The following is a 24296-nucleotide window of genomic DNA, read 5'->3' as shown; positions in this document are numbered from 1 at the left end:
ATTTATACTCATATTTTCAGCCTCATGAGCCAAATTGGAGTTGAGTGTCATACCTCAGAAATTCTGTAACAGACTCAAAGTTCCTGGTGGTTTGACCAAAAATGTGTACCATATTTTTAATATGTCAATTTCAATGTATATCAGTTATGTAGTGTAATAAAGAGGAGAGACAATATAACACAATAGTTAACTTGTAACAGTCACAATGTTTTCTGTGTATGTGCTGCAGACATCAAAATCTAAATTCCTTTACGTGACAAAATACCGTTAAGTATTCATATAAATTAACAAATCACATATTTTAGCTTTTATTGTATTTTAGAAAATGTACCAACATTTCTATAAATTGGGTTTGTGTTTTTAGTGCATGACTGCACTACTCTATGTAGTATCTACACTTATTCTAAACTTATTCTAAAATGAACCATGAACCTCTGGCACCTTTAGTTTAAGGGAAAAAAATTATATTGACATGCTTTAAAACTGGTGTCCACGTATACGTAGTAAATTGATTGTAGTAACTATTATTTTGTTGTGTTACATTAAAGGTTGTTTCATAAATTTGTATGATGATATCGACATTGGCTGTCGACCAAATTGTCATTTTAAATATTATGATCGGTCCAGAATTTTGCATTCAGTACATCATTATTTTGAAGTTACAGTGATGTATAAGTTATATATGAAGTTTAAACTGGTCTGAAAAAGGCACAGTTAATAGAGATCCCCTCCATACACTCTACATATCACTCTGTTGCACTTGTAGCACTAAATAATACATAATTTTATACCTATTGATGCATTACAACTACTTCAGCCATGCAGCAGGGTATGACAAATTCATGCTTTTGCTGGAAATTAAAACCAGTAATTCACGTATTGCACAGCACTACAGTCTTCCATTATTATCTCCTATTAGATTTAGGAACTAGGATTTTATAGGTGGATTTGACACCAAACCCCTCTGATCGCCAGGCATCATCTCTAACCTGTATGCTTCAACCAAGTCTTTTCCCACTGTTTGAACCTGACTTATCGGACTCCTTCACTGTGTGATGAATGTGCTGAGCAGCTGCCTCTTCAGTGCCAGAATGGCCAAGGGAGTGTATGAGAGACGCCACAAATTGATACCTGAGTGTTGACCACACATCAGACATATGGTACAACGCGTGGCACCTTGATGACAAGGAGACTCGACTCACATGCACCTCATTGAGCCTGAGGGTGAATACTGAGCTCCCTAATGTAGGTCATCATGCCCTACTTTTCCTTCTTGCTTTGGCTGAGTTATGCTAACTGGGACCTGTTTTTAGTAACCTATATACTGCTGTTTAGAAATGATCTGGATAGAGTTGTATAATTTGCTGATGATGTCCAAAGAGCCAGCACTTGTAAGCAGGACTAGCATCTTATACCAATAATAATTATCCAGTGTATGTGATATATTTATCAAACTGAACCAAAGATGCGGAGATAGGTCAAGATTTAATATAATTACAGACACAAAGGTTTCTGTAGGTTTTCACAGACCTTACTGTTACCGAGGAGGATTTTTAATTTTTTTTTTCTTGGAAAATCACTTAGTTACTAAATATCAAAATTATTTAACTTTATTACCTCCGCCAAGGAGGTTATGTTTTTGCCAGGGTTTGTTTGTCTGTTTGTCTGTCCGTTAGTGTGCAACATAACTCAAAAAGTTATGGACAGATTTTGATGAAATTTTCAGGGTTTGTTGGAAATGGGATAAGGAAGAAATGATTAAATTTTGGTGGTGATCGGGGGTGGGGGGGCCCACGGGGGGGGCCACTGATCAGCCTTGGCGGAGGTCTGCGCTCTCCGAGTGCTTCTAGTTGTTAACTGTTACTCAATTAATTGATTAATTATTCTCAAACACTGGCACTTCCTTTTGAGTTGATTGCCCAAAACCTGTTAAAATTTAACACAATTAATAATTATTGAGTTAACTGATAAGATTGATTACCTCCGCCAAGGAGGTTATGTTTTTGCCAGGGTATGTTTGTTTGTTTGTTTGTCTGTCTGTCCGTTAGTGTGCAACATAACTCAAAAAGTTATGGACAGATTTTGATGAAATTTTCAGGGTTTGTTGGAAATGGGATAAGGAAGAAATGATTAAATTTTGGTGGTGATCGGGGGTGGGGGCGCCCATTTCCAAAAAACCCTGAAAATTTCATCAAAATCTGTCCATAACTTTTTGAGTTATGTTGCACACTAACGGACAGACAAACAGACAGACAAACAAACAAACAAACAAACCCTGGCAAAAACATAACCTCCTTGGCGTGGGGGGGGCCCACAGGGGGGGCCACTGATCAGCCTTGGCGGAGGTCTGCGCTCTCCGAGTGCTTCTAGTTGTAAATGTGGACAAATTTTCGTTATAGTGATGAGTGGACTTGTCATCCAGTAAAAACCTGCTTGTAGTCATAGTAGGGTTGGGCGATAAAATGATAACGATATATATCGCGAAATAACTTTTCCTCGATAGAAATATGAGACATGCTCGATACAATTTTGGTAGAATTCATTCGTCCATGTTTTGACAGACATAAGAACAGCCAATCACAATTAAGTAGCGCCATACCGAAACAATCATGCTAGATCCATGGCAAGTTAGGTTGGCACACACAGCACAGGCATAAGAGCAGCCGCAGCACACACACTAATGTTTGGGCTGCAGTGGGAGATAATGAGTGTTCCCTCGGGAGAAAATTTGACCAAGAACTCAGGTGACTGGGTTACTGAAAAGTAGGGTGTGAACTGTTTCGGTTTGGGGCCTTCAACACAATTCAATGTACCGAACAAATACATATAGCCTATGTGAAGAACGCAAGCACTCACCTTTCCTTCAGTTTTACTTTCGACTTAGGCCAGTTACAGCAGAGGAATGCACCCCCACGTATATACCCCCGGTATTGTTTCATTAAGATGGTCTGTTTTGTTTGTGTTCTCTTTTAAAACTTGAAAGCATTTTCCTGCTTGTCAGACTTTTAGTTTAGTTTTGAATATATGTACCTGTTTTAATTATCTGAAACAGTTGTATAATGTTCTTCAGCATACCTGTCATGTTCAACCTCTGACAGAAAATAAATCATATTTAAATCAAAAATAACCTTCTGATGTCTTCACAACTAACTTACGAGAAACAGAAAATTTAAGCTTGACAAAAATAGTGATTTGATTTATATCATGATACATATCAATATTGTCTGATATGAAAAAATTATCATGATTTTTTTTTTTTCCGTATCGCCCAGCCCTAAGTCATAGAAATGTTGAACACTGGATCTGATAACCTACTAAGATGATATTCAATCCGTAAAATCCAGTCTTTTTAAAACATTTTGTCTTTAAGTTGTGCAGATCTGTGATATGACTGTCCTGCTGCTGTCCTTTACCTTGTGTTATTGTAGCACCATTGCTATTGCATTCCTTTCACTGTAATGGCTTTGTTTTACTACTGTTATTCCCAGCCTGTGTAACAGAATATCGTTCTGAACTTAATGATATTCGGTTGTGAAGCTGCTGTAATGCCAGGCCTGCGGCTGCTCGTGCCTACTGTTAATTGATCGTGAGGAGTCCCTGTGTGCTCGCTCAGGCGCTGTTACCCCCTCCCTCCTCTCACCCACCACCCTACACTCCACACACATACTCTTGCTTACATATTCTTCCACCCACTCAAGCGTTCTCTCTCGACAAAGCTCCAGAGAAAATGGATGCTCCTGTTGTAGCAGTTGCTAACTTTTTAGAGAAGGTTATTTTTAACTGATTCAAGCCTTCAGGGTTGTTTTGACTGCTTGATTATGACATTACTTTTAGGTAGGTCTCTGTGTCTTCTTTAGGTTAGAATAGCCTGCTGGAAAACATTACAGTTGCATTACTGGCTTCAGGTATGATCTATGACTCAAGCATTTGTGTGTTCAGCTGTGAAATGTGCTGTAGGTGGAGCTCCACTCAGGAGAACCTTGTTTTTTTTTTTTTTTTTTTCTGAGGGGAGGAGTATTGGCCCAGTCAATGCGTTTTGTAGAAGTTGATATTTTGATTTGCATGTTAGAGCTTTACTGCGACTGCCAGTATGTTTTTATTGCCTTCTGCTGCGTTTGCCTGACTTTTTTCTCCAGTTTTTTCCTTTACTCACACACCAGGAAACCGGAGAAACGGTGTGTATTTGCTTAATATGTTTATGGTTACCAGGTGGAGAGACACGACCAGGGTTCAAAGAAAGGAAAAGAAGGTGAGGGGTGTATGTTGCTGACTGAGGAGATCCCGTGTGTGTATGCAACACTTTGTGTGCATCACTGTTTCTCAGTCTGTGTTTTCTGTAGTTAATGGTTTCTTTGCACAGACAGACCAGTCTTTTTCTCACCCTTTTTCTACTGGTTTTGCCATCGTCTTGATGGAACCTACTACACCGGTGTGTTAAAGCTGAGTTACATTTTTCAGCCAGTTCATGTTCTCTGTTCTTTTCCTGTTGCTCTGTCTTCAGGGTGATCACGCTCTCCCCCTCCCCCTGGCGCTTATTCGCTCTACTCATCTCCTCTCTGTGTTGCATTCGTTCTATTTCCTCATTTCTCTCTCTCTTTCACTCCTCTGTTTGTGTGTGTATTGTGTGGGTGTGCTCTAATGGGCGGGAGTTTCACCACATGGCTCTGATTGGCTGGCAAAAGCCTTCAAGGATTGGCTGTTCACTGTGTATAGTGCGAGAGAAAGAAAGGGAGGAGGGGAAAGAACTCCAGCAGGCTGGGGTCAGGGGAAAGCGAAGATAGAGTGCGTGGGTGTTTTTGTTTTGAGATGGCAGGGTTTGAACACAGGAGAGGAACAAGTCAGCTTGTCTGTCAGTGGCACATTGAGCTCATAGGCCCTGACTCCTGCGCCGTTTCTCCTCTTGCCAAGGCAGCCTCCATTCTCTCCTCCTCCTTCTTGTATACCCGTTCTGCTGTGTGCAGCTGTGCTTCCCTCTTCTCTTCTGCAGCTCTCGCTGCCCTAGCACCCAAATGCAGCCCACTCCTTGCTCTTTGAGCGTGAGGCTCTTTCAGGGTGGAGGCGCTGCCAGGACTGCTGGTGTTGCTACCGCCAGCAGGAAACTGTCCAAAAGAATACTAAAACAGGCGTCGTGGAGTAGCGTTTTTTGGTGATGGTGAGTCTCCTTCTCTCTTTAACTCAAACTTTCCTAAAATTGAGTACAAGTTTATGTGAATGTTTCTACAAGCAGAGCTGTTGCATCATTGTGTGAGAGTTTGTGTGTAAACATAGTGGTACAGTCAGTAGTACCCCTGTAGAATGGCCTGTCACAGCAAGAAGAAAAAACAGTGGTCCTATTAGGAATGGACTTGTGATTTCTGCAGGTAATGTTTAAAAATATATAGAAAAATTTTAAGTTATAACACCTACTTACCAAGTGTTGGTAACCTTAAAAGGTAAGTAGCCATCTTGGATGTTTTCAAAATCCTCAGTGTTAAACTTTTAATTGGCTGATAAATAAACTGCCATACAAACTATTAATGTTACCTGAAAAATACAGGCAACTTTTTTGCAGTACCATTTTGGCATGCATGATACAGTATTTTGAGCCTGTCTGTGGCCCTTCCTGTCACCTATGTTATTAGAAATATGTAGATGAAGTACATATGACTCATGTAGATGTTCCCTCCAAAACACTCTGCAAAAAGCTAAAATTTTGTTTAGGCCCTGACTTTTTCCCAAAGGGTAAATAGGCAGTTTCTTAACACTATTAATTTTTTTGACCATACTGTTAGTAATGCTTGGTAAGTGACCAGTAAGGACTTGGCAGTGTTTTGACACATCTGTTCTTTCATTCCATTACTCATCTTCCATGACCAAACAAAAAAATCCCTGTAAGTTAAAATCCTTTTGATGCTTGATTTTTTTTTTTTTTGTTTTTTTTTTGTTTTTTTGAGAGAACCAGTTGTTGAAAATTATTCTCATTTCATGGGTTTATCCCTTGTTTACGACTTGTTTGCTATCTTAATCCATGCTAATACCCAGTTCTTGTGTGATGCATCAGCCACATGTGTGCCAAAGCTGCTGCTCCAGATATTGAGCAGTGGTCATATTTTCTCTTGCAAAAAAATGGAAAAAAAAAAAGATGCTTAAAATCATTTCAGTTAAAGTCTTACAAATCTGCTTTAGCTGTTGTGCTACAGCTTAATCTGTGTAAAGCCATGGCTCTGCTTTCCCTAAACAGATTTTCTGTGGTTGGATGATTCTCTGATGAAGAACAACTCTCCTCCATTAGAGATGCTTTTCAAAGTGAGCAGAGCCCACCCTCTCATCATACTTGTCCTGCTCCTGTTGAAGGCTTTTGGTAATCTGTGCATTGAATGGTTAAAACCTTCCCAAGCCCTGGCCGATTGCATCATATAATCATAAATCTTCTAGTTTTCACACAGGCATCAGAGCCTGCACTTGTTCTTCTTTTTTGACTACTGTTTCTGAGCTGGTACCACTGCACTCCACTGAAATTGGATCCCAAAACATCAAAAAAGAAGCAATGAGCATTGTTTTGGGGTGTTTTTCTCAGGCCAGACAGGGTCATTAAATTAGATTTTAGATGGCTAGGTTTGACACTTTTGTCTGAGTATTCTGTAAATGTATTCTCAGGGAAGTGATGTGATTTGATCAGCTCATTTTGCCTTTCTCCCCTGCTTTGTTCCTCTCCATTGGCTTTGAAAATGTCATCTGACAGTCTGGAAGTGTCAATAAGGAGGAGCATCAGACTCCCCCTGTGCCTTCAGTGGCTGATAGAGCTGTCTTATTTGTTTTGTTCTGTCGTGGTCATCTTTGTTTTGTCTAGCACACATTTTCTTAGGCTAGAGCAGTGTTCCGAGCCATGTACTTTATGTCTGCTCACAGCTTAGGCCACCATCTGCACTGGCATCAGTGGCTTCAGTCCGGTACCTTCCCTGGGTAACCTGCTGGGAGGACATGTGCTCACTGGAAAGGTGGCTTCTTCATCAAAAACAGGCTTTGTGCTAGGAAGGAGTGTTGGTGCTGCTGTGCTGCTTAGCTTGGACTCAACTGAGCACTAATGAGGATGCCTATCATGTGTACCCAGTGAGAAAGCTCCCCTTCCCTCCTACGTGGCAAGACAGTCCATAAAATGTCTCCTTTTCCATCCCCTTGTTAAGGCTTTTCTTCTATGGATGCTGTGTTTTTAACCTGCATTTGTTCCTTTTACTTTCGCTACTACATTTTTCATTTCAGTTCTTCCAAGTGTCCCTATTTTCATCTGTCAAGCATAACATTTTTGACTAGTCTGAGAAGAATGTAAAAACATTGACAAATTCACTTGTTATCTTATTGATGTTGGATCAGCTAAGAAGATTACAAACTCTAACATTTCCTGATTTGATTCAGTTTAAAACAGCACAACTAATATTCAGAGCAAGACATAACTTACTTCCAAATAAAATGCAGAAATTGTTTTCAGACAGAGATGGAGGATATAATCTAAAAGGAGAAACTGAATTTAAAAATGCATTGTCAGAACAACTGTAAAAGATGTGTGTTTCAGTCACAGGAGTTAAATTATGGAACAGTCTAACATATGAAATGAAGCAAACTAAAAGCATAAATCAGTTTAAGGGAATATATAAAATACAATTTTAAAGAAATATATGGATGAGGAACAGTGATTTAACCCAGCATGGTAATAGAAGTTATTAAAGAAGGAAATACAGCTGTATTGTTTTGTGCTCTTAAGTTTTCTATGGTATGTTATAACTTAAGCTCTTTTTCAGTAACTTAGTGCTGACCTGTTCTTTTTTTATGGCTTGTATATATTAGTTTTGTAAAATTGGGGTAGGACAATATAAACTTGGCTTCTTCCTACTCAATTTCGGACATAAAGCGTTGTTGAGGCGATAGCTCAACATTGTGTTTTTTGACTTGCCTTACCTTTGTTCTTACCTTTGATACTCTGGAATGTTCTGTTTAAATGTATGGATTCTCTTTGCCTTTCTTTCAACTTTGTATTTTGTTTCTACTTATGTTCGAAATAAACTTCAACCAGTTATATAATGTAACTACATGCTTTTACTCTATTACTATACTTAGATACCATTTGAGGTGCTTGTGCTGTACTTCATTGTTTCCACTTTATTCAACTTCTGTCTTATATTTGTCACAGGCAGTTATTGTACTTTTTAATCAACTACATTTGCCTATCCTGGGAAAACAATGGATTTATTTACAAATGTGTTACTTGAGATGAACATTAAGGGTATAAAAAATTCTCCTTCCCTTTAAGGTAAATAAACTATTTATAAATCCTTTTGGAAGTCACGAAGCTGAAAACAAATCTGTTTTTCTGAGCTCATGAAAAGTTGACTTTTTAGAGATATGTGGTACTCAGAGGGCTGCATCACCAAAAACCTATGAATCTTAGATAATATCATGCATTTCTGCTTATTTAGCTTCCCAGCAGAATTTAAAACGGTTAAAAAAAAAAACGGTCAAACATACACATACACTACGTAATTTGAGACAAATGGGTACCGTGTAGCCAATGTGGAACAAAAGGTGAAGACCAGTCCAACTCCTGTGTTTCTGTTACTTTGACTGTTCTACTATATTTATATAATATATAAGCCAGAATCAGCTACTAATGCTCTTTCTTTTTCATCTCAACCCTCCAGGGCATCTGGCGCATTCCAGTAGATGAGATTGATCGCCCAGGAAGTTTTGCATCTCATATGAACCGATCCATTGTCCTCTTGCTGGAGGTGCTATCGCAGCTTAAGGATCACGATACTCTGTTGAAAGTCTCTTTCATGCTGCAGAGAACCCCTGACCAGGGAAAGTAAGGAACAACTTCCATGCTGTTTTGTTGCTGCTAATGTAGATTATGCATTTGTTCCATGACAACTCTCTCCCTCTCCCTATTTCTCACTCTTTCTTCCATGAAGGAAGTATTTACGGGATGTGGATCGCCAAGCTTTGGCCAAGAGAGCATTTTTCCTAACTGTAAAAGTCCTGGAGGACAATCTGAACAGTCTCACAGGAGTAAGGAAACACAACTCACTGCACAAAAAATACTCAACAGAGCAAGTTGTAATACTATTGGTTACAAGTCGCTCTGCATTTAAATGTCTGGCATGCACCCATGTCATGTTTTGACAGGTTCTGTTCTCTTTCAGGTGTCTGAGCAGCTTCCCAAAGCGCCTGCACCCTCAATGGGGGAGATGACCACAACGGATGCATCCAACAGGCCCAGTTCAGAGGACAGCAAGCATGCACTGCCTAAGAAGCCTGGGCTCACAGAAGGAGCCTGTGCCACAGCCTCTGAAAGTGGGCCGAGGGAAGCCTCCCAAGCTCATCTAACCCAGCCAGCTTCAACAGACAAAGGGAGTAAAGTTCTGGAGGGCTACCCTGGGAAGGTGGATGCCGCTGGGAATGAGGGTCACAGCGTGGGACCAGAGGAACCCATGGAGCTGGACACTGGACACTGGAGGAGGCCATCTAACACCACAGTTGCTCAGAGCAACCAGACTGAGGGTGAGACCTCCCTGAGTAATGTGGAGCCTCAGCAGAAAGTGACTGAAAGCAGCCGAACACCGGAGTTGTCTTTGGAGGAGCTGAGTATTAGCTCCAGACAGCAGCAGCTACAAGCCTCAGTGCCCAAGGTGACTGTGGCAGCCAGTGGAACTGATCAGGGGTTGTTGCGAAGGCCCAACAGGAAAAGGAAACTTCTAGAGGATGTGGAGTCGGGCAAAACCCTACTTCTTGATGCCTACCGGGTTTGGCAGCAGGGCCAGAAAGTCATGACCTATGACTTGGGACGCATTGAGAAGATCATGTCGGAGACTTACATGCTCCTTAAACAGGTAATCCTCCTTAAAACAAACCACAGCAGATGTGTTTAATGTGCAGGAAAAGTAATGATCATTATTGAGGAAAGTAAAACTTTTTTGTTTTGCAAAGTCATGCATGCTCAGTGTGAGCCCTCTTAAAATAAAAAAGGAATCCCCACTTCTAACTGAATTAGTAACACAACACCCACTGAAAAATGGGGACTTTCCCTCTCTAAGCAACCAAACACTATAACATATCCGGCCCATAAAGTGTGGCTGTGTTTTCACTCTCAGTAACCTGAATTCATCCTTTTTGGCTTTGGTCTTACTTTCGTTGCTGCATAAAGAGGTTACACATACAGCAGTGGCCCCAGCGGGTACTTTTTAAGAATAAGAAGATATTTTTCCCCTCCACATGAAGAACTGCAGTGGATCTTTTAAATGAAATTTGGCTAATTGAACAGTAACCACTGTGTATTTCCTCAGTTTTTAATTCACAATGTTTGGGCCAGAGATTTTAACTTGCACTGAATCTTTTCTTCTTTTCTTCCTTGGATGTATGCCATTTTCTGCTCCCATACATAACTGTTTGAAATGTGAAACACTGTTAGTGCATTACCATCATCTGTCAAGGTACAGGGAAAGCATTTCAGAATTTTTAAAAACTGCCTGTAATACTACCTTCTATATAACTATGCATGCATTGTACAGTTCAAAATTTAGACATTTTTTTTTTACTAGATACGCCTCTTCTTAAGACAAATATGTGTTTTGTAATTTGTGTTATTTAAACAAAATTAACTTGTATGTCAAAGAAGAAAAAATATTCTTTGTATTCCTTTGCATCAGATTTTTTGGTGTAAGGAAACTGAGTCCATCTGCAGTGTTTGCTATAGCATTAATGGTGTCGTAGCAGAACAGCCCACATCAGGTTATGTAGCCATATTGAGCTGCAGATCAATGTTGGCCCTACACAGGTTCCTGTGTCATTGGCTGTGTAACGCTAGATCTGCTGTAGAGGGAGTGGGAGAACAGTGGGCGAGGGAGGCAGGAAGGAGTGAAAGAAGGAATCTGAAGAGGTTGGACAGCTTCAGCAGATTTTTTTTTTTTTTGTTCTTGTTTACAACAAAAGAGCCAACGGTATTTTCTCACACACACCTATTAAAGAGGGTTGTCAGAACCAGCCACAACATGTTTCCTCTCCTCATCAAATCACTTATATTATTAATATGCCTGGACATTTTCCAGAGCACCATCTAAATGTGCAGTAACTTGTACAAACTGCAGATGGTTTGTGGTTTTAGCATCTGCTGCTTTGCACATCTGCACAAAGCAGTATTTTAACCTGCACCTTACGTCTTGTTTTTTCAGTGTCTTCTTTTTCAGATCTTTTTCTTCCAAGTCACTTTTAAGCTGGTGAAAAAGCCATATATTATCTTCTAAAGAGATGAAGAGCATTTGTTGTCATCAAAGAATTTTCAACTTGAAAGATCAAGCTATACATTTGTCAAACCAGCACACCCTTGCACATTTCACAACCCTGAACTCTGACCGAATGTGTTCAGATGTCAGCTCTGTTATCAAACACTGTTTGTTAATGAGTGTAGCAATCCCTCCATCTCTGAAAAGCTGTCCTTCAAAGACTCCTGTGTCCTCAGTCTGCACAGAATCCACAGAGTCAACTAGACACAGATACATTCTGGTTCTGTTTTCTGCATTCTGCTTTAGAGGTTATTGCAACCAAAAATACAAGACTATTATTTGTTTACTTTCATTTGGTCTTATTGGTTATTTCTCATTGTGTGACAGACGTTTTGGAGAGAGCTAGACATACATTTCCCAGCAGGGTGCTGACCTCTGAGAAATCTCAAAATTAACTCAGTTTATTTAACAATTGGCATAATTTGAAAAGTAAGATGTGGCAGCTGTAAAATCTCCCCTTTTCAGGGTCTCTGAACCCCTTTACACAGTAGGCTGCTGGAGGGAACATAACAGCTGTGTGAACAAGATTACTGCTAAGTGTGTAATGTTATGCTGTTGCTAAGCCCGCCAACTCCCACACAGCACACATCTAGTAGCTATACCGAGCTTTTAATGTCTTTACTGGCGCTATGATCAGTCAGAATTTACCAAACCTTAAAAGAGGTGCTCCTGGCTCTGACAAGCTACCAGAAATTAGAGGGCAGATTGGAACAAATTAAACTGGTATGTATACAAAAGGATGGGTCATCTCTGAAACGTACCTGAAACATCAATATAAATCATTCAAGGGTGAAATTGGAGCACAAGGCTAAGTAGTCCCTGAGGAATCTGCACTGAATAAAAAAAGAGAAGATATGCCACTGTGGAATATAAACATGATGTGGAGGCTATATACTGCTGTGTCCTAATGTTCTTGTTCTGTCTGTTGCCTTGGCTCAGGTTGACGAGGATGTAGCTCTGGACCAAGCTGTGAAGTTCTGCCAGATACAGTTGGCCACTGCTGCCCAAAGACAGGTAAAACTGCTATTCAGCATGTTCATCTACCATTTTCTACCGTTTTTACAACACAGTCTCTCTCCTCCAAGGCCATACTGTGGTGCATATTTATACAGAGAGCTTAAAGTGAGCCATATAATAGTGCTAACAGAACTCTATCAAAAATTAGTTGTATCTATATTTCTCTAATTGTATCTGACTGACACGGAGCGTCCATGCCCCAAGTTATATATCAATTTGTGGATACCAGTAGAATTGCAACCAAGTAAGAGAGCAATAATTATTTTTATTAGGGGTGTAACGGTGCACTCGTTGGTACCAAACTGTTTTAGTTCAGGGCCTTCAATACAATACAGAGGTGTACCGAACTAATTCATGTAGCCTATGTGAAGAACGCAGACACTCAGAACCCATGTGCAGGGTTTTCTCTGTATACATTCAGCTGCGGCAAATTCTCAGCGCCGCTGCAAAAAAACCCAAATCATGATAACAGAGTATGACAGAATCAGACATTCGAAGCATATTGAGTTTCATTTTCGGTTTTCAGTATGTTGCAGCTTTGTGGCACAAAAGAGTCCACGGGTTCCTTTAATCGCTAAAAGGTTTTTATTTTTTAACTCAAGTCGGCAAAATCAAGTGAACCTGCTCCTGTTCTCCTTCACTGTGCCTCTGCTGTGGTGTTACTGTGAGGTGACGTTCACAGCACCTCAGGGAATACTGTGAGGCATTCAAAAACACTGAGTTAATTAGTGTTTGCCATAAACGAATATTGAACATTCAAAAATACATAACAAGTGGGGTGCCTGTTAATGCACAAATGACTGAACAATATTTTGTAGAAATGGTAGTTGTGGTGCGCATCCCCCCACCCCTTCCTCCGGTCTCCTTCACTGTAACTGAAAATGTATCGAACCAAACACCTCTGTACTGAAAACGTACCGAACCGAAATTTTTCTGTACTGTTACACCCCTACTTTTTATATATAAAACCAGAGGAGTTGCACTTATATACACTCAAGGGATTTGAAAACACACCACCAGAATTTTTGCAACTTTTTCAGGACCAGTGTCAGATGTAATAAAATAACAAACAATTTGTCCCTTATTGTATAATTATTTGTCTTGGAAATATTATCATATTAACAAAAACAATTAGAGCTTTATAGAAACAATACATTCAACATAAGCACCTTCAATATCACAAATGACAACATGTGGACCTAGACATAATATAGACAAACATTCGACTAGAGACAAGGACAACAATGGGTTGAGATTTACAGTGGATTTATAATGTAATATGTACAGAGTGCAAATTGGAGTTTTTGTACAGTGAGTGGATGTGTGGATCCGGTCTATTAAAAATATATGTTTATGGATATTATTTACAGTGGGTTTCACATTGTAATATGTACGGAAAGTGCAAATTGAAGTTTTTATACAGTGAGTGAATATGAACGGGAATATGGTCTATAAAAATATATGTTTATGTATATATTATTGTAGTGAAAATAGTCAGAGTTTGTTACATAGTCCAAATTAGGCAGTTTTATACAGAGTGCAAAATATAAGTTGTGTGTTGGTGAATTGGAGTCAGGGGGGTACTGACACTGGATGGCTCATGAAGTGTGAAGTGTTCATCAGAGTGACGGCCTGGGGGAAAGAACTGTTCTTGTGTCTGGTTGTTTTGGCGTACAGTGCTCTGTATCGCCTGCCGGAGGGAAGAAGTTCAAACAGGTTGTGACCGGGGTGTGAGGGGTCTGTAGCGATGTTTCCTGCCTGTTTCCTGACTCCTGAATGGTGGATTCAGAGTCCTGGCGACTTGTCTGGTAGTTTGTCCTGCCTCCAGAAGACCAACAGCCCCATCTGTGTCTTGTACCAGTTGTGGCATTTTTGCAGAAGTAATTTAAAACCAAGATTTCATGCCTTTTTATAGAGGTGTGTCAGTTTGGTACAGCAACGGTTATTTGAACTCACTTGGATTACAATAATCTGACTGCTTGTCCACGGTTATTGTTTTATAGACTCAAGACTACACCCAAAAAACAGTGAGCATGATGCAACTTCTGCTGTTGAATATCTGCAAGCTGTAGTAACTCAATGTGAAAGTATTGAAAAATTGGTGACAAAAAAATTATCTTGTTTTAAGTTTAAAACTGAGTGGTGCGTTTTTAAATCCCTTGAGTGTATTATGTATTCAACATGTCCCAGAGGACTGTTTCTTTCCATTAATGGGTTTGCAGATATCCAGCAAAAAATTTTTTCTGATTCCTGATAATCACCCCCAGGAGGAGAAAAAAGTTAGTCGATTATTTCAACATTTTAGGCCTTAACATGTCTTATATAGGATATTAATGTGAATTTAAAGGAAGTTATTTTTGTTAAGACGCATTAACTGCAGGTCAGTTAATACATGTGTTTTTGGGAAATAGCATAATACTTCAGATAATACTGTAACAAAACTGCAAGATGAAGTTAGCATGTTACCACTATCCACTAATGCAAGTTATACAGGCAAATCAGAATTTATCAGAGCACATCCAATGTGATGTTCATGCTTACTCCGATCAAAAACATAAAAGTGTTTATGGTATTTTATATGGATGGGTGCAAATTCAGAGAGATCTGTTTGAGAACACATAATTGTTTTCATAATGCCTTAGAAATGCTAAAATTTAGAAATATGCAGAAATCCTCTATAAGGACTCCATCCAAATATTAAAAGAGGTTTAAGAATTTTTAAAGGCCAGTATATTAGAAATATAATGTTAATAACATGGAGCAGTAAAAAAAAAAAAAATAGCCAGTTAAATGGATGATCTTGCCCCAGGCCTTCCATAAAAAAATGTTGCCGCTGGAAACACATTATTCTTGTTGAAAATTCACTGTACTTAATTTTAGAAGAATCCAGATACCTGTTGAACTCCACGTTTAAGTCAGAGTAATAAATACCTAAAGTATAAATCTGAATCACTGAACATCAAACTCGAAGTGTTCGATAAATGTGCAGGTGAACGTCAAGTTAACCATGAAATATTCATGTGGGAGTGATTTTTTTTTTTATCTTTGGTTGTTTCATGAAGGCTGATATTAGTCATCAACTGCCATTGGCACCAATATCTGATGATTAATCAGTTTATCTCCAATTAGTAATACCACATTGGTTTCCTTAAAGACTGATACTCAACATGATAGCCTGTTTAAAATGATCCAAGTGAGTGGATATAGAACATCCAAACCCATCTACCAATCCAAGTAAGATAAATAACTATTTGAAATGTCCGCCTGTTACCTAATAATGTTAACTATTAATATTCTGTTGTAATATATTTAGGGGATTAACATGGAGCCTCGGTAGTAAAATTGCCTCAGCTGATGAGTAATTTGGTAATTCCCAGGCTTATTCAAGTCTCTCTTGCTCCAGCCTGCCAATACTAAATATAGCCCAACGCATGGTGTGAACGCTCCCTGTTGTCCCTTTAGCCTCATCCGGTAGTTGCCAAACTTGTCATCAGTTTCATTTGAGCATCAGTATGCGGCTGTTTGCACAAAAATTGCAAATGATGCAAATAAGCTAATAACTCAACAGGTATATCTACACATGATCATTCACAGAAGCTTCTAAAGCTAAACCTGCAGAGCTTTATCCTCCGTTCTCATATTCCTCATCCAATCATCAGCTCGTCTGCCTCATCTGCCTCATCCTGTGTCGGTAAATGCCCCTTCCCCGCATCCCTCCTCCAGCCCACACAGTCATCAAGGGTCTCTCTGCCCACATCCTGTTGTCACGGTGATGCTCCCCAAACCTCAGGCTCATGAAAAGTAGCTCGAGGGTAAAATAAATCTCCATTTTCCTAGTTCAATGATCGTATCATCTTATTTTCTGCATGGTTCTTTTGTTGTCTGAGTTTCTGTTTATTCATTTGTCTAATTTTCACACATAAATGGATAATAATGCAGCTGAGACACGAAACTGCTTTCAGCTCCAAGCTACATTCCTCAAATGTATTAAAACTGGATGAAATCAGAGCCTTCCTCTAGTCAAAGGTTTAGCTGTTGCTTCTTAGATACACATTACTTATTTACATACGTCTTTTTGATATCTAGGTGCATTTCTACTGCAATCTATCTGCAATATGAGTTTCACCTAATATGAAGATGCGTGTTCTTCCATGCAGCTCACCTTCCACTTAAATTCTCTTTTGAAGGCTTTGAGAGAACTACACTGTATTCCTACTCAACACTGCCCATTGCTGAATTCTCACATCTGGAGAGCCTCCCAAAAAACCTGCACAGTCCCTGAGTGAAATCCCAAGATACAGAAATAAAGGGTCTTCACATGATAATCAGCCCTCATCTGTAGTTTTGCTGCTATTATGTCTATCATACTAATAACATACCATGCCTCTGCACAAAAGCTTGTTCTGCAGTCTCATGTAATGGCTGTTTATGTGTAATTATTGTGCCCTCAGCTGATGTTGGTTACACTCATATATGCGGTGTACAAATGTGTGGGCTCCTCCTCGGCTCAAAGACATGAAGAATTCTTGTCTGCCTCATCCAGATTCACACATTCCTTCAAGCCCACACAAGTGCTGAGCTTCCACCCGTATATTGCTGCGGTGATTAGTGCGCCGTCTTGTGCTCTTAATGTTCAGTTTAATACCATATCACAAGAAACATTCTATGGTAGACTGACCGTTTTTCTTTGGAACCGTCATGCAGTAAATGTCTGAAATAACTGAATAATCTTTTGAATCATTTTTTCCTCGTCTCCTCTGGTTTTCATGTCTGTGCGCGTTTGCTGAGTCTTGAAGGATTTGGTTTGCTGCTCTGCTCTCGTCGCCTGTTTATTGTTGAAAGAATATCAAGGTTTAACTTATTGAAGAATAGAGACATTTTCCACACAAAGAAGCTCCAGTGTCACCCCCTTTTGAGCAGGCAATTTAATTAAAATGTTCAGCTGGCTGGTCTTTCAATTGTGTTGGAGACAACCAAACCTGTACGCAGCATCTACAGCTGCTCTAATCTGATTTAAAGCCCAATCTCGATAATTGCAAAGAAAGATCTTTCAATTCAGACCTCACTTTGGCTGCCAACAGCCCACTCATACCACACAGTAAACACTTGTGGGACCTACAGACTGGCTTCACCTTATGTGCTGCAATTTTCTCAGGTACAGTGTTTTTTATTTCCAGTGCACAGCGTTCAGCTGACTTGTTAGGGTCTTGGTTGGTGATGTTTAATTCATGGGATGGGAATCATCAAAGCTAGCTTTGGATGGTATGCATGCTTGACTATTGTGTTGCTCTCTGTTGGGCTGAAGGATCAGTTACTGTGTAAGGTTTTGGAAGACTGCTCTGTTTGTTTGATTTATCTGTGCTCTGTTGTGTGATTCCCATGGGGAGCTTCATCATCCACAGCCCTGATTCAGAACACAATTTGACTTCATATCTCAGCTGAGAGCCTCAGAAAAATGTGATGAGAGCTCTGTTATTGCTACTTTATCTTGTGCAGAGGTACGTCATCTGTCAAAGCCTGCTCGTTACAGTAATGTGCTGTGGTCCTCAAAATTGTCTCAAGGCTTTTTTTTTAGTGTAAGCCAATTCCATCTGACATAAAGACGTTTGCTGTAGTAAATGTGACACTTGTGTTTTGAAGTACCTTACTACATGCAGTTTCTTAGTTCAATATTTCCAAAATCAGTTAATAAAAAAAAACAAGAATCTGGATGTACAGGTTCAGAAAGATGAGTGTGGTGCAACTTTTCATTGATTTTTGAAGTGAAAGTAGAGAAGTGAATGGCAGTGAATTTATTTCTTTTAACTGTGCTCCTCTGGGTTGCCATGACAGCGGCTGTGGGAGAAGGGCGGCTGTTGTCACAGGTTGTTTGTGCAGCTTTTGTGTTTATGAGTGGTCCTCAAAAGGACACCCAGGAAAGTGGCAGAGGGATCTAGTGTGGCATAGAGCTGTGCTCCTTTGCCAGTACCAGCACAGAGTCCAGCACATGAGTAAGCCTTTGAGCCTCTGGGGACAGCGTCGTGACTCTACTGGATTTTATCACTTAACGAAGGAGCTGGGGCTAATATTGCTGATGTGAGCTGTTTAAAAAGTGCAGTGGTCACGACTGTGGCCCAAAGCTCTGCCTTGTGGGAAGAGGATGTACAGTTGGTAGCAGTCTGCCTGAGCAGAGGATGGATATATGATGAACACGGATACCGAAGGGTAGTCAAACCTCTAAATCTCTGCTTCTCTTCTGTGTCCAACAGTCTGCAGGTGATGCACCGACCACTCCTAAGTACGCCAAGGAGCACCGAGATCTCTTCTTCCCTGCCTCCTTGCCAACACCCGTCCTGCTCAGCCACACAGCTTGCCACCCACTGTCCACCCAGGACAGCCAAGCCAAAGTGGCCTACGAGCCCCTGAGCAAGTTACCCAGACCTCAAGCCTCAGGCTTCCACGACCAGACTCAGCACAGGAGAGCAGCAAGCCACTCTGCTGCAACCATGGCCTTTCTACCACCCACAGGTACAGCGACATACACTACTACCATTACTTACAACTTTAGCTTTATTTGCGATGTTGTCGGTGTCAAAAGTGAGACAAATATGCACTCTGATGCTAGAACGACACCATCGATTTACCTCACATTTATTTGCAATAAGACAGGAGTTGTCAGGTGACGGTGACATCTGTCAGTCAAGATTTTTAAGGGTGTATTCTTTAGTGACCAGCAGGGGTCTCCAGTGGACTACCTCAGACATTTTCCATAACAGTGGACCCAGGTTTGGGTGTAGTTTGCTTTTTGGGTTTTGTCAGCATCCCAGCCAAGCGTTTTATTACTTGTAGTCCTCCAGTGTGACTTTAATCCTGCCCACATGCTTCTGGAGGGGTCTTGCATAATCATTGCTCATTTTCATCCATTGTGTTGATGAAGAAAAATCTCTTGTTTATTTTTCCTTCAGTCTGTTTTCAGCCTGAGCTCCTCTGAATAAGTGGAGTTTTGATTGGTGTATGGTTTTAGCCCAGCCCAGTATGACATTTTCAACCTCAAAAGAATATTTAAAATATAAAGAATGTTTGATACTGAATAATACATTTTGAGGTGTTGGTTTTACTTTAAATACTTTATTTCTTTAGCAGCAGTTGTCTAAAATACCCACTCCTTATCCCTGTGCTCTGCCTGATATCTGCAGAAATCCTGCAAAAAACACAGGAATGTTTGCAATAATTAATGATGAGGTTTAGCTGTATTCCCTGTTATGTTTTGTATTCAGTCAGGATTAAACATGTAGGCATTACAGCGGTTTCAACAGTGGAGGTGTGGTCAACATGGACTGTACTGGAATGATTTGTGTCTTGGTTTGATATTCAGTTATTTTAAGGAAGCACAGTTTGTGCACAGTTTGCTAAAAACTTAAAGCACAAATTCTGGTTAATTAGCTGTTAGTGCTTCCCAGTGGTATTTGTCTCCATCATGTTGCTCTAATTGAAACTGCTTTACTGTTTTGTTTTGAGTGCATATCTTATCATCTTTTTTTTTCCAATGATAAATTCAGCTGGAATTGCTCATTGTTGTCATGTGACAACCATATGCCCATAAATGGTGTGATTATCGCTGTATATTGAGTGTCTTTGCGTATTTTGTACAAGCATTGTTGACTACACATAGATTTTCATGCATTCACACAGGTTAGCATGAGGCAGCGCAGCGCCTATGGGTGTTATGTAATGGTTTCCTAGGCAACATTAGTGGAGAAACCTGAAGGAGTATTAGATCATTTTTGTTTTCATTTGTGTCTGTCTGAGCTGCTGGGGAGAAATTCACATTATCTCTTTACAAATATTTGTCTAATAAAGGAAGCCTTATAATAATGTCACACATAGTGTGATTATTTATCTGTCCTAGAGGCAGTTGGTGCTCCATGTTTAGTCTAATGACTCAGTGTACATGACAAACAACACAAATAAAACACCACATTTTGTAGTCCTGCTCTTTCATTTATGCAAGTGTTTTTCTACATAAGTTACATCCATATTTTGACACATTACACAATAGGTCACAAGAAGGGATTCAGGTGTGTGATAGTATTAATAATACTGGTTTATTTGTAGATTTGCAGGATTTTCCCTACAGTTAGAAGAATTAGACACAACAAGTATTTTTGCACTGCATCCGAGCTAAAGAAATGGAAACAACTTTTCTGCCAGTTCAGAATGAATAGATATCAGATACTATTGAAGAAGTGCTTTAACTTAGTACCCTTAATGAATAGTTTTTTAATTAGCTTTTTGTGGAACAGTCCATTTATGTGTAAACCTGGAATGGGGAGCAGATTTCTCTCGCGTTTTGAGCTGTTTACCAAATAATATTAGACCAAAATTATGTGAAAATGCACAGTTGGGAATAACAAAAGCCATCACGGCCCCCAGAGAAAACCCAGAGAAAACATTAAATGAGGCTTTTAGGGATCTATGTGTTAGCTGAAAAGAATAATAGGTATTAGGACAATGTGAAGTGTTTGACAGGTTTGTGTTTATTGCACACAGTAACATATATTTTGTCGTCACAGAGGAGCGGGAGGAGCCTTCAGAGGGACTAGCGTACCGACAGCAGGAGTCGCACCTTTGTCAGCAGATGAAACTTGCCACCGTATCGCAAGTGCAAGATTCAGCAGCAGGCTGGTTCCAGGAGGAAACGGCCACATGTAGCACCGCACAACCATGCCCAGGTCAGGACCATTAAAGCAGGGGTCTCACAGGCTGAAGGAAGCGGAGTTCACTGTTTTATATCTGCTTTAAAAGGCTGTCAGAGTTAGAATGTCTGTGGCGTCTTTCCCCTTTCAGACCAGCAGCAGTATACCAGCAACGAGCAGTCGAAGCTTCCAGACCCCAACCGAATCCGCTCCCGTGTCCCCCCCAACATGCCAAAGCTTTTCATCCCTTCCACAGTCACCAAGTTCCCCCCGGAAATCACAGTAACGCCTCCGACACCCACACTCCTCTCCCCCAAAGGCAGCATCTCAGAGGAAACCAAACAAAGACTAAAGGTAAGAAGTTCAACAAAAGTGTTTTCTCTTTCATCATTTACTTTTTATGAGGTTTATGTTTACAGAACACAGGCAAACACAAATGAAAGAGATTTTTTTAAACTAAAAAAAAAAGTAGTCCTGTACACAGTAGGAAAAAAATAAAAAATCATGGCAAGACGTAATTAAAATGTGTTTTTAAAAAGTTAATTTAATGTACTTACATACAGTACAGCCTAAATATTTAATGTACAAAATTCATTTCCCAAGAAAAGCAGATTTAAACATGTTATTTGTCAAAAAATTAATGCTGTAGGTGAAGCTTAGTTACATTTACTTAATTTTAGTACATTATCATCATTACTAAAGAAAAATGCCCAAGTAGGATAATAGCACAAAATAAATGAATTCAGTACATGGTTGTAGAATATCATTGACCTGTCTTCATGTGTATGATACGAAATTAAAAAATAAAGATTAGATAGACATTCACAAAGTCTGAAAAAGAGAAAAATGCCCAGCTTTCTATTCAATATTTTAAAGTTTTTTTTTAGTAAAGTTTTTTATGTGTATACCCAAAGGCAATTAAGTGCATGTTTTACATAAATAAGAGCAACCTAAAAATGGATAAATAATAAAAGATAGAATTTTTTTTTTTTTTTAATTAATACTTGAGTAAAAGCTGAACTGCATTTTAATCAATCCATGATTTAAATGTTTCATACCTGTTTTAACTACTTTTATTTTAATTCAACCATATCCATACAAATCTCTGTCAACCTCTATTGATTGTCAACTAGTCTAAATATAAATCCAGTCTTATATTTTACATGTGACTGAACCATTTGGACCAGTGTGTGCATTTGAGTTTTTAATGTTCATACTCGAGTCGAACAGTGACACCTGCTGTCCGCTCTCGTACAGAACGTCATCCTGTCGTCTCAGTCCGCAGCCACCGTCAAAAAGGACACCCTGAGCCAACCGGCCCTGGAGGTGCAGGAGACATCGAGCCAGGAGTCGTCCCTGGAGAGCGAGTCGGATGAGGAGGACGATTACATGGACATCTGAGCCGCCGAGGGCTTCGCCGAAACTGAACAAGGCCGGCTGTCTCCTCACAGTCTGCCTCGACTCTGTCAAACAGTGGAATGGTACATGTCGCTGCCGATGTGGTCATGCTATCGTTCCCTTTTGTGCATTAAGAATTGTCATTTCTCTTGAACGAACAGAAAAAAAACACCCCATTCTGAGAAAATGCAGTATTCTTTCTCATGGCCTGTCAGCACCGATGGTGTTCAGGACAGACTTTAGTTTCACAGCATGTCTGTAATGTGCCATTTCTGAATATTACACATCAATTTACCAAGCTCTGCTGTATCCAACTGTACACTGGATCTGGCAAGTGAGGCGTTTAAAGCCGACCAGTGCTGTGCGTATGCATATTTTTTTATGTTGTGTGCTAACTGTGTATCAGAGCTGCAGCTAAAACCTGGTGTTTTTGAACTCTACGTGGCCGATCTGAGGTGCCTCAGTCTGGACTGACGCTCAGCAGCATGTACCTGCTGTCCTCCTCTTTCTGACCATTTACTTTGGCATGAGAATTTCATCACACCTGTCACTGGTGCATAATATCTATTTCAGTGTACAAAAGTTGAAATGAGGACAATGGGCTGCATTTGAGGCTTGGCTCACGCGCTACACAACCTCATGACCTGTAGCAGATGGAAATGTTTACACTTAACATTTGGGTTGTTTTTCAGTTGGCACCTAACCTAGTGCTATTTTTGTACTCACTGTATTTCTTGTAATATTTTGTCCTATATATTTTTCTTTTCTCTCGTGTGCATTTGTAGCTAAAACGAACAGTTCTTACCAGGAGGAAGTCCTGTCACCAGCACTGATCTGAATGAAATGAAACGAAAAAGAGGTTTTCGGTTAATAGAAATTAGCTTTTGTACATATCTTAATCCAAATAACTTTCCACCATGTTTGGCTTTAATGGTTTGAGTATTAAGCTGAAGAGCCGTGTGCATGTGTGAAAGCGTAAACATTAAGGTGAGGGTCATTGAATTCCAAACAATTCAGGAAACGACCCGGTTACCCACCACATTTTTTTCCTGAGTTCAATGGAATTGAAATGCATGCTGAAGAAAACTTTCTAATACAGATGCCTTTCCACTGAAACCATTTTGGTAAATCTGTCACAATTCTAGTTTAACTCAGAGGAAGACAACCGAATGTTTTTTACAGATTGTTTTCTATAAAAAGAAAGATATTTACTGATTATGTTTCTTGGAAGTTGTCTAAAAATAGTTTTTAAAAAGGGCACAAATTAATAACTGTAAAGTATTACCCTTGATATGTCATTATTTTTTGTTTATTTTTTTGGTGTATGATAGTTTTCTATTGTTCTGCTGAGCTTCTGGGAATGTACCACAGCTAAGAGGGAACCGGGTCGAAGGCTTTTGTTCTGCCTGCCCCCCCCCGCCTCAGCTCAGGCTGTTGGAGGGGAACTGTTCTCTGTGTCTGGACTGAATGCATTATTGATGTCAAACCAAAAATATATTTGAGAAACACTTAAACTGTTTTGTGTACTGCTTCAAATACCATCAAAATCTTACAGAAATGTTTCTCCACAGGGATCTGAGTCAGATAAGATGCTGTTTGTGTTTGGAGTTTGTATAAACTCCCAGCAAAGAACTCAGGACCTTCTGGGATTTCTTTTTTTTTTGTTTTGTTTTGGTTTTTTTGTTACCTGAGGGTGCCATCTGTCAGTGGCACATTCATCTACTAGTCTCATCTTTAGCCAACATTATCAAAAGGAAATAACCCAGTTTTAATTACTTATATAACCATGCACGCCTTGTTGTTAGTGTATTTTTACAGCATGTGTGTATCATTGTCGTACACGTCATGGTGCTTTTTTATCTGACAGTTTGGGAACAACAGATACAAGAGTGGATCA

General features: G+C 39.8%; 1 protein-coding gene across 5 annotated transcripts in view; it reads left to right on the top strand.

Annotated features, from left to right (window-relative positions):
- Positions 1-23908, top strand: part of cabin1 (calcineurin binding protein 1) — a 44490-nt gene extending 20582 nt beyond the window's left edge. For 4 of the 5 annotated variants that reach the window (XM_030142728.1, XM_030142727.1, XM_030142724.1 and 1 more), the window contains 8 exons: positions 8673-8836; positions 8943-9039; positions 9174-9860; positions 12249-12323; positions 18575-18833; positions 20879-21037; positions 21153-21355; positions 22259-23908. In XM_030142728.1, coding sequence (XP_029998588.1) covers positions 8673-8836; positions 8943-9039; positions 9174-9860; positions 12249-12323; positions 18575-18833; positions 20879-21037; positions 21153-21355; positions 22259-22402 — 1788 coding nt within the window. In that variant the 3' untranslated portion in view covers positions 22403-23908. The remainder of the gene's footprint in view (positions 1-8672; positions 8837-8942; positions 9040-9173; positions 9861-12248; positions 12324-18574; positions 18834-20878; positions 21038-21152; positions 21356-22258) is intronic. The other variant, XM_030142726.1, reaches the window with a different exon arrangement.
- The last annotated feature ends 388 nt before the right edge of the window (positions 23909-24296 follow it).

This window comes from Sphaeramia orbicularis, chromosome 9, assembly GCF_902148855.1.
Source record: "Sphaeramia orbicularis chromosome 9, fSphaOr1.1, whole genome shotgun sequence".
NCBI lineage: Eukaryota > Metazoa > Chordata > Actinopteri > Kurtiformes > Apogonidae > Sphaeramia > Sphaeramia orbicularis.
This window is presented reverse-complemented; position numbering and strand designations above follow the sequence as displayed.